General features: G+C 45.5%; 1 protein-coding gene across 1 annotated transcript in view; it reads left to right on the top strand.

Moving 5' to 3' along the window:
• Positions 1–11,268, top strand: part of znf462 (zinc finger protein 462) — a 35,880-nt gene that overhangs the window by 17,361 nt on the left and 7,251 nt on the right. Inside the window, exons 5-8 of the mRNA XM_061733579.1 lie at positions 475–730; positions 2,041–2,180; positions 6,865–7,088; positions 10,822–11,206. Coding sequence (XP_061589563.1) covers positions 475–730; positions 2,041–2,180; positions 6,865–7,088; positions 10,822–11,206 — 1,005 coding nt within the window. The remainder of the gene's footprint in view (positions 1–474; positions 731–2,040; positions 2,181–6,864; positions 7,089–10,821; positions 11,207–11,268) is intronic.

The following is an 11,268-nucleotide window of genomic DNA, read 5'->3' as shown; positions in this document are numbered from 1 at the left end:
TAATTTGAAAAAAAACGAGAAATTTCAAGAAAAGATCCTGAAGAAATATATTTTACATAATTAGAGTGTAAACAAAGTGCATATTTCCTTTAAAATTAACTAAACATGATATTGGATCAGATAACAATAGTAAAAAAAAAGAATTAGAAAAAAAAAAATTCGCACCGTTTTTGTTATTTTGAGCATGCGAGAAAAAAATTGGTCAAATCCGGCCCGCCAAGCAAAATGAGTTTGACACCCCTGCCTTAGATTATAGGCGCACTGCCGGTTTTTGAGGAAAAATTAAAGATTTTAAGTGATTTATAGTTCAGAAAATACAGTATGTCCCTCGGCACCCTTTCAAATCAGTAAAAGCAAGAGTTTCAGTCACATCTAACCTCCAACAGCTGACGAATCATCGTCTTTAACTCCTGTCAGGCCGGGACAGACGACCCGACCCTCACTGACCTCAGTTCTCCTCCTCTCCTCCCTCAGATCCGTCGTACTTGGAGCCGCCGGACGTTCGTCAGCAGCTCAGCCATTACAAGCTGGCCTCCCACTGCCAGACGACCTGCAGCTCCAAGCTGGGCGGCTCGGCGCCGGCCGACGGCCGTCCCGACGGCGTCCTCACCTGTGAGTTCTGTGAATTCAGCTCCGGATACATGCAAAGCCTGCGCCGGCACTATAGGGACCGCCACGGCGGCAAGAAGCTCTTCAAATGCAAAGACTGCTCCTTTTTCAGCTGCTGCAGGTGAGGAAAGAACTCAGTTTTTGAGGATATACGCAGTACTAGAGTTGTAAGAAAAAATCAGGGGGGTTGGTGGATTTTATCATATGGGGACAGATAATTTGTGCTGATTACAAATAATATATTACAAATAATAGCAGTGACCAAAACACCTGCAGAAATACTGCAGGAATGACATAGCAGCAGTTAAATGCAGCCTTCTGTAAGCTTTAAATATCCACTGGGCTTACATCAAATACATCAAAACACAACAATAAAAACAGTTTTCTGAACTTATCAATATGACTCTGTCCTTCACAGGATAAGTAAAATGGATCACTGCAAAAACTCACAATCTTAACAAGAATATTTGTCTTATTTCTAGTTAAAATGTCTCATTTTAGTAAAAAAAATCTCATTACACTTAAAAAAAGACTCATCACTGGAAAAAACAACAATAGTATTAGGGCCAAACTAAGACGAGAAAAAAAAAGTCATAATAATATGAGAATAAAGTCGTAAAATAATAAGAATAAAGTCATAATATTATGAGAATAAAGTTGTAATATTTTGAGAATAAAGGCGTACTATTACGAGAATAAAATATATTATAAATATATAAATATAACTTCACAAGATCCTCAATATTCCTCATTTTAACACAGGGAGAAGATGCTCTTCCTGTTAGAGTTCTCATAAATTATATTCTCATAATATTACGACTTTATTCTCATAAATTACGACTTTATTCTCGTAATGTTACCACTTTATTCTCGTAATATTACGACTTTATTCTCATAATATTACGACTTTATTCTATTACGACTTTATTCTTGTAATATTACGACTTTATTCTCATAATTTTACGACTTTATTCTCATTATATTATGACTTTATTCTCGTAATTTCCAAAAAATGTGTTGTCTTAGTTTGGCCCTAATACTCCGTCGTAGATTTTCACTTGAAATAAGTAAAAAAAAATGCCAGTGGAACAAGATTTTTTTGCTTGTAATAAGAAAATAAATATTGTCCCACTGGCAGATTTTCCCACTTCTTTCAAGTGAAAATTTACTTGAAACAGGTGAAAATTGTGAAATAAGTTATTTTTCTGGTGTTATTTTTCTGGTGATGACTCTAAATGTTGAAATAGCAGTAAAACCACATTCATTGATGAAATGACATAAGGGATGGAAAGGGGGGATGGCAGTTTTACAGGGGGGATGATTTGGACCGTTTTTATTTCAGGGGGGGATGCCATCCTCCCTCATCCCCCTCAACTCCAGTACTGGTTATACGTGTTGGGAAAACTAATGAATCCTGTAAATGTTTGTCAGGAACACCTTCACCATGCACGTGGAGGCCGGACACAACAACAGCCCACCTCAGGAGCTTCTCAAGGACCTGCGCTGCCCGCTCTGCCTCTACCACACCAGACACAAGAGCAACATGATCGACCACATCGTGCTGCACAGAGGTACGGAAGTGGGATAGGTGGGGATTTCTGCTAGGGCTGGGCGATATGGACCCAAAAGTCATATCTCCATATTTTCTAGCTGAATGGCGATACTCAATATATATCGATATTTTTTCTGTGCCATAATTGGGGTTTCCCCCAAAGCATTATAGCATAGCATCTCTGTTAGCATCTCTGTTAGCATCTCTGTTAGCTTCATTTTTTTCTGAGGCAAACCCTTAAAAAAACAGTCAGTTTTAATACAAAGCCTCGTGCCAAATGTCACACAGGTTCCTTTATTAACAGAGGTCTGCACAATATCAAAATGTATAAAACAAATGAAATAAAAATAAACTGACTGCATATATAGAATAAAAATGCTTCTTGAATAAAATAAAACAAATATCCCTTTCCTGCATAACAATTAAATTAAAATACACTGCAATTAATACAATGTAGACAGTAACAGGCAGACTTTTCCACTGAGGTTGACAGTTGTGCAAATAACAAAACATTTGTGTAAATCTCAAATAAAACATTCAAGTCAAGTTGTCACAAAATAAGAAAAATCAAAAAAATCAAAATCATTAAAAATATTTTTTTTTTTCTCCTAAAAATCGATATAAACGATATTCAATGTTGTTTTTTTGAAATGTTTCATAGTAATCAGATTACTGATCATGAATAATTATGTACAGACAAAACTAAAAAAATGAACATTTACAAATGGGCCTGTGTGGAGTTGTTTCTATTTATTTTTTCTTATTTCAAAGGAAAACCACTGACGGAGGCTTTTAAAGCAGAAATCTTTTTATTTAGTTTTTATATTATTATATTTTATTTTGAAGCATGCATGAAACTGTGCAAATCTCAAATAAAACATTCAAGTCAATTTGTCACAAATAAGCTATATCAAAATCATTAAAAAAAAATTTAAATCGATATAAACGATATTGTCTCGTACCATATCACGTTTGAAAATATATTGATATATATTAAAATCTCGATATATCACGCAGCCCTAATATATATATATATATATATATATATATATATATATATACCCCTCCTTGAACCGCCACCTTACTGTGGTGGAGGGGTTTGTGTGCCCGAGTGATCCTAGGAGCTATGTTGTCGGGGGCACTTTCGCCCCTGGTAGGGACTCCCATGGCAAACAGGTCCTGGGTGACGGGCCAGACTAAGAGCGGTTCACAAGCCTATCATGAGAAGAAGAAAAACAAGGACCGTTACGTCGCCCGGATCGGCGTCACCGGGGCCCCGCCCTGGAGCCAGGCCTGGGGTCGGGGCTCGTAGGCGAGCGCCTGGTGGCCGGGTCTTTGCCCGTGGGACCCGGCCGGGCTCAGCCCGAAACGGCGACGCGGGTCCGCCTTCCAGTAGGCCCACCACCCGCAGGAAGGACCATGGCAGGCCGGTGCAATGTGGGCTGGGTAGCAGTCGTGGCGGGGTGCCTCGACGACCCAATCCCTGGACATCAACCCTCACAGTGGGGACATGGAATGTCACCTCGCTGGGGGGGAAGGAGCCGGAGCTTGTGCGTGAGGTTGAGAGATACCGGCTAGAGATAGTTGGGCTCACCTCCACACATAGCTTGGGCTCTGGAACCCAGCTCCTTGAAGGGGGCTGGACCCTCCACTACTCTGGAGTTGCCCAGGGTGAGAGGCGGCGGGCTGGTGTGGGCTTGGTTATAGCCCCCCAGCTCAGCCGCCATGTGTTGGAGTTCACCCCGGTGAACGAGAGGGTCGCTTCCCTGCGCCTTCGGGTCGGGGATAGGTCTCTCACTGTTGTTTGTGCCTACGGGCCAAACAGCAGTGGGGAGTACCCGGCCTTCTTGGAGTCCCTGGGAGGAGTACTTGATAGTGCTCCAACTGGGGACTCCATTGTTCTACTGGGGACTTCAACGCTCACGTGGGCAATGACAGTGATACCTGGAGAGGCGTGATTGGGAGGAACGGCCTCCCCGATCTGAACCCGAGTGGTGTTTTGTTGTTGGACTTCTGTGCGAGTCACAGTTTGTCCATCACGAACACCATGTTCAGGCATAAGGGTGTCCATCAGTGCACGTGGCACCAGGACACCCTAGGCCGGAGGTCAATGATCGACTTTGTTGTCGTTTCATCTGACCTTCGGCCGCATGTCTTGGACACTCGGGTGAAGAGAGGGGCTGAGCTGTCAACTGATCACCACCTGGTGGTGAGTTGGATGCGCTGGCGGAGGAGGAGGTTGGACAGACCGGGCAGACCCAAACGGATTGTGAGGGTCTGTTGGGAACGTCTGGCTGAGCCCTCTGTCAGGGACATCTTCAACTCCCACCTCCGGGAGAGCTTCTCTCGGATCCCGGGGGAGGCGGGGGACATCGAGTCCGAGTGGACCATGTTCTCTGCCTCCATTGTCAACGCGGCGGCTCGAAGCTGCGGACGCAAGGTCTCCGGTGCCTGTCGTGGCGGCAATCCTAGAACCCGGTGGTGGACACCGGAAGTACAGGATGCCGTCAGACTGAAGAAGGAGTCCTACCGGGCTATGTTGGCCGGTGGACTCCTGACGCAGTAGATAGGTACCGCAGGCCAAGCGGGCCGCGGCTCGGGCAGTCTTGGAGGCAAAAACTCGGGTCTGGGAGGAGTTCGGGGAGGCCATGGAGGAGGACTTTCGGTCGGCCTCGAGGAAATTCTGGAGGACCGTTCGGCGCCTCAGAAGGGGGAAGCAGTACTCTGCCGGCACCATTTATGGTGCTGGTGGGGAGCTGTTGACCTCGACTGGGGACATTGTCGGACGGTGGAAGGAATACTTTGAGGATCTCCTTAACCCGACTGACATGCCTTCCACTGAGGAAGCAGAGGGTTGGGGCTCGGAGGCGTGCTCATCCATCACCCAAGCCGAGGTCACCGAGGTGGTTCGTAAGCTCCTCGGTGGCCGGGCACCGGGGGTGGATGAGATTCGCCCTGAGTACCTCAAGTCTCTGGATGTCGTAGGGCTGTCTTGGCTGACACGCCTGTGCGACATTGCATGGAGGAAGGGGACAGTACCGCTGGGGTGGCAAACCGGGGTGGTGGTCCCTCTGTTTAAAAAGGGGGGACCGGAGAGTGTGTTCCAACTACAGGGGGATCACACTTCTCAGCCTCCCGGGAAAGTCTACGCCAGGGTACTGGAGAGGAGATTACGGCCGATAGTCGAACCTCGGATTCAGGAGGAACAATGCGGTTTTCGTCCCGGTCGTGGAACACTGGACCAGCTCTATACCCTCCGCAGGGTGCTCGAGGGTTCATGGGAATTTGCCCAACCAGTCTACATGTGTTTTGTGGATCTGGAGAAGGCATTTGACCGTGTCCCTCGTGCCATTCTGTGGGGGGTGCTGAGTGAGTATGGAGTCCGGGGCCCTCTACTAAGGGCTGTCCGGTCTCTGTATGATCGAAGCAGGAGTCTGGTTCGCATTGCCGGCAGTAAGTCAGACTTGTTCCCGGTGCATGTTGGACTCCGGCAGGGCTGCCCTTTGTCACCGGTCCTGTTCATAATTTTTATGGACAGGATTTCTAGGCGCAGCCAGGGGCCGGAGGGGATCCGGTTTGGGAACCTCAGGATTTCATCTCTGCTTTTTGCAGATGATGTTGTCCTGTTGGCTTCATCAGACCGGGACCTCCAGCATGTGCTGGGGCGGTTTGCGGCCGAGTGCGACGCGGCAGGGATGAGAATCAGCACCTCCAAGACCGAGGCCATGGTTCTCGACCGGAAAAGGGTGGCATGCCTTCTCCGGGTGGGTGGAGAAGTCCTGCCTCAGGTGGAGGAGTTCAAGTATCTCGGGATCTTGTTCACGAGTGAGGGAACAATGGAGCGTGAGATTGACAGGCGGATCGGTGCAGCGTCCGCAGTAATGCGGTCGATGTACTGGACCGTCGTGGTAAAGAGGGAGCTGAGTCGAAAGGCGAAGCTCTCGATTTACCGGTCAATCTACGCCCCTACCCTCACCTATGGTCATGAACTTTGGGTAGTGACCGAAAGGACAAGATCGCGGATACAAGCGGCCGAGATGAGTTTCCTCCGCAGGGTGGCTGGACGCTCCCTTAGAGATAGGGTGAGGAGTTCGGTCACCCGGGAGGAGCTCGGAGTCGAGCCGCTACTCCTCCACATTGAGAGGAGTCAGCTGAGGTGGCTTGGGCATCTGTACCGGATGCCTCCTGGACGCCTCCCTAGGGAGGTGTTCCAGGCATGTCCCACCGGGAGGAGACCCCGGGGAAGACCCAGGACACGCTGGAGAGACTATGTCTCTCGGCTGGCCTGGGAACGCCTCGGACTCCCCCGGAAGAGCTGGAGGAGGTGTCTGGGGTGAGGGAAGTCTGGGCATCCCTGCTGAGGCTGCTGCCCCCGCGACCCGGTAACGGATAAGCGGGAGAAGATGAGTGAGTGAGTGAGTGAGTATATATATATATATATATATATATATATATATATATATATATATATATATATATATATATATACACTTCAGTGTAAAAGGATTTCATTCAACTCCAGGCACTGTTTTCATTTTTAGGCCTTCTGAAGGCCAAAAAAATAAAAAATGAACAATAATTTTCTGCTTTTCAGTTGAGCAAAGAAATCTGTTGAAACTGCTAAAATGAGCAGACCAGCAGGAGACGACGGCCACCACGATAACATTCAGTTTCACTCGTCTCTCTCCGTTTTCCTCCGCCAGAGGAGCGCGTGGCTCCGCTGGAGGTCAGCCGCTCCAAGCTGTCCCGCCACCTCCAGGGTTTGGTGTTTCGCTGCCACAAGTGCACGTTCACCTGCTCCAGCGACCAGAGCCTGCAGATGCACCTGCAGAAGCACGAGGAGGTGAAGCCCTACCAGTGCCAGCTCTGCTACTACGACAGCAGCCGCCGCAGCCAGCTGGAGGAGCACCTTCGCCTGGAGCACAAGGTCAGGGGCCACACACGGCAGAGGTGTCTTCAGTATTCACATTCATTACTCAGGTAGAAGTATAGATACTAGAGTTTAAAAATACTCCTGTAGAAGTTGAAGTATCAACTCAAGTTTTTTACTCAAGTAAAAGTATAAAAGTACTGATTTCAAAACTACTTAAAGTATAAAAGTAAAAGTAATGTAAGGGGGAAAAAGCCATTAAGGACAAAAGCCATTGAAAAAATATGCATCTTAGTATAATGCAAATATATTAAAGAAGCATATATGTGTACTATTGAGCATTAACATGTGTTTCAGAGAGCAGGAGATATGATGACTAGTTACCTATAAGTATTGTAATGGTGCAAAAAGTCAAACTTCAGAGGCATGTTATCATTTATCCTAACCTTTATTGGAATATACATCCAAGTTTAGTTGCAGGAATCTGAGGGAACGGATGTAAGAACAAAACTGGACAAGAACATCTGAAACAACCACAACCAAATTCACTCTATCCGGATGGAGCAATTTAACTGGATCGTTTTTATTCCTTCCTTCCTTCCTTCCTTCCTTCCTTCCTTCCTTCCTTCCTTCCTTCCTTCCTTCCTTCCTTCCTTCCTTCCTTCCTTCCTTGTTTTGTCGCTTGCTTGCTTCCTTCCTTCCTTCCTTCCTTCCTTCCTTCCTTCGTTCCTTCCTTCCTTCCTTCCTTCCTTCCTTCCTTGTTTTGTCGCTTGCTTCCTTCCTTCCTTCCTTGTTTTGTCGCTTGCTTCCTTCCTTCCTTCCTTCCTTCCTTCCTTCCTTGTTTTGTCGCTTGCTTCCTTCCTTCCTTCCTTCCTTCCTTCCTTCCTTCCTTCCTTCCTTCCTTCCTTCCTTCCTTCCTTGTTTTGTCGCTTGCTTCCTTCCTTCCTTCCATCCTTCTTTTCTCCCTTCCTTCCTTCCTTCCTTCCTTCCTTCCTTGTTTTGTCGCTTCCTTCCTTCCTTCCTTCCTTCCTTCCTTCCTTCCTTGTTTTGTCGCTTGCTTCCTTCCTTCCTTCCTTCCTTCGTTCCTTCCTTCCTTCCTTCCTTCCTTCCTTCCTTGTTTTGTCGCTTGCTTCCTTCCTTCCTTCCTTCCTTCCTTCCTTGTTTTGTCGCTTGCTTCCTTCCTTCCTTCCTTCCTTCCTTCCTTCCTTCCTTCCTTCCTTCCTTGTTTTGTCGCTTGCTTCCTTCCTTCCTTCCTTCCTTCCTTCCTTCCTTCCTTCCTTGTTTTGTCGCTTCCTTCCTTCCTTCCTTCCTTCCTTGTTTTGTCGCTTGCTTCCTTCCTTCCTTCCTTCCTTCCTTCCTTCGTTCCTTCCTTCCTTCCTTCCTTCCTTCCTTCCTTCCTTCCTTCCTTCCTTCCTTCCTTGTTTTGTCGCTTGCTTGCTTCCTTCCTTCCTTCCTTCGTTCCTTCCTTCCTTCCTTCCTTCCTTCCTTCCTTCCTTCCTTCCATCCTTCTTGTCTCCCTTCCTTCCTTCCTTCCTTCCTTCCTTCCTTCCATCCTTCTTGTCTCCCTTCCTTCCTTCCTTCCTTCCTTCCTTCCTTCCTTCCTTGTTTTGTCGCTTGCTTGCTTCCTTCCTTCCTTCCTTCCTTCCTTCCTTCCTTCCTTCCTTCGTTCCTTCCTTCCTTCCTTCCTTGTTTTGGTCGCTTGCTTCCTTCCTTCCTTCCTTCCTTCCTTGTTTTGTCGCTTGCTTCCTTCCTTCCTTCCTTCCTTCCTTCCTTCCTTCCTTCCTTCCTTCCTTCCTTCCTTCCTTGTTTTGTCGCTTGCTTCCTTCCTTCCTTCCATCCTTCTTTTCTCCCTTCCTTCCTTCCTTCCTTCCTTCCTTCCTTCCTTCCTTCCTTCCTTCCTTCCTTCCTTCCTTCCTTCCTTGTTTTGTCGCTTCCTTCCTTCCTTCCTTCCTTCCTTCCTTCCTTGTTTTGTCGCTTCCTTCCTTCCTTCCTTCCTTCCTTCCTTCGTTCCTTCCTTCCTTCCTTCCTTCCTTCCTTCCTTCCTTCCTTCCTTCCTTCCTTCCATCCTTCTTGTCTCCCTTCCTTCCTTCCTTCCTTCCTTCCTTCCTTCCTTTCGTTCCTTCCTTCCTTCCTTCCTTCCTTCCTTCCTTCCTTCCTTCCTTCCATCCTTCTTGTCTCCCTTCCTTCCTTCCTTCCTTCCTTCCTTCCTTCCTTCCTTCCTTCCTTCCTTCCTTCCATCCTTCTTGTCTCCCTTCCTTCCTTCCTTCCTTCCTTCCTTCCTTCCTTCCTTCCTTCCTTCCTTCCTTCCTTCCTTCCTTCCTTCCTTCCTTCTTTTATTCTTAAAAGGCATAAATGAAATAGAGTAACAAGGCTGTTTTTAAAATGTAAGGAGTAAAAAGTACAGATAATTGCGTGAAAATGTAAGGAGTAAAAGTAAAAAGTCGTCTGAAAAATAATTACTCCAGTGAAGTATAGATAACCAAAATTTCTACTTAAGTAAGGTAACGAAGTATTTGTACTTTGTTACTTGACACCTCTGACAAACGCTGACATTTCCTGCAGCTATATTTAAACTGGGTATAAGTATTATGACTGAGATCCCTCTGGCTTTCACACTAGAAGACTCTGCATGATTCCATCTGATATGCCGGAATACATTTTAATAATCAGGCAGATGCAACAGGGCTATTTGCATCATTTCAACCATTTCTAAACCCATCAGTAGGGATGGGCGGTATGGAGTAAAAAATGTATCACTATAATTTCTGGCATTTATCCCGTTAACGATAAAAATGACGATTAAAAAAAATACCAATTCACCTGACACTTTTCTACTATAAATCTATCTCGCTCTCAGATCCGCGACAGAGACGAGAAGGAAGGAAGGAAGGAAGGAAATGAGCCTGAAAGAAAGAAAGAAACAAAGAAATGAGCCAGAAAGAAAGAAAGAAAGAAAGAAAGAAAGAAAGAAATGAGCCAGAAAGAAAGAAAGAAAGAAAGAAAGAAAGAAAGAAAGAAAGAAAGAAAGAAAGAAAGAAAGAAAGAAAGAAAGAAAGAAAGAAAGAAAGAAAGAAAGAAATGAGCCAGAAAGAAAGAAAGAAAGAAAGAAAGAAAGAAAGAAAGAAAGAAAGAAAGAAAGAAAGACAGAAAGAAAGACAGAAAGAAAGAAATGAGCCTGAAAGAAAGAAAGAAAGAAAGAAAGAAAGAAAGAAAGAAAGAAAGAAAGAAAGAAAGAAAGAAAGAAAGAAAAGAAAGAAAGAAAGAAAGAAAGAAAGAAAGAAAGAAAGAAAGAAATGAGCCAGAAAGAAAGAAAGAAAGAAAGACAGAAAGAAAGAAATGAGCCTGAAAGAAAGAAAGAAAGAAAGAAAGAAAGACAGAAAGAAAGAAATGAGCCTGAAAGAAAGAAAGAAAGAAAGAAAGAAAGAAAGAAAGAAAGAAAGAAAGAAAGAAAGAAATGAGCCTGAAAGAAAGAAAGAAAGAAAGAAAGAAAGAAAGAAAGAAAGAAAGAAAGAAAGAAAGAAAGAAAGAAAGAAAGAAAGAAAGAAAGAAAGAAAGAAAGAAGGATAAATTCCCGTCGATGACGTTTTTGTGTAACAAACATGGCGGATCTAATAGATTTATAGTTAAAAAGGTGGAGTTGAATTGGTATTTTTTTTTTATCGTAATCAGGATAAATGGCAGAAATGATCGTGATACATTTTTTATTCCATACCGCCCATCCCTGCTCTAGCTGGTTTTGATGCTGGTTTCACCTTTAAGGTGATAATTAATTCCTCCTGCTTCTCATCAGGTCCTCCGTAACTTTGAGCTGATGGGCCGGGTCAACCTGGACAAGCTGGAGAAGGTGAAGGAACAAGAGAGCAGCACGGAGGAGGACGAGGAGAGAGACGTGAAAGAGATGCTGGTGGAGGGACAGGCCGCTCTGCAGGAGGAAGAGGAGGAGGAGGAGGAGGAGGAGGAGGATATTGACGAGGCAGAGGAGATGGAGGACGATGACAAAGCCATGGTGATGCTGGAGAACATGGAGGAGAACCAGAGAGAACTGGACGGTGGATTTATGGAGGAAAACATCCAAGAGCAAGAGGATGAGGGGGAGGAGGAGGAAGAGGAGGAGGAGGAAGAGCGGGAGGAGGAGGGGAAGGATGTGGTGGAAGAAGAGAAGCCCGCCCTGCAAGGTAAAAGCACATGAAGCCAGAGTCGTGATCGTGTCTCCATCAGAACGTGATATCTAATCAAG

Source organism: Cololabis saira, chromosome 11 (genome assembly GCF_033807715.1).
Source record: "Cololabis saira isolate AMF1-May2022 chromosome 11, fColSai1.1, whole genome shotgun sequence".
NCBI lineage: Eukaryota > Metazoa > Chordata > Actinopteri > Beloniformes > Belonidae > Cololabis > Cololabis saira.
The sequence above is the reverse complement of the archived record's forward strand: the minus strand, read 5'-3'. Positions and strand labels throughout refer to the sequence as shown.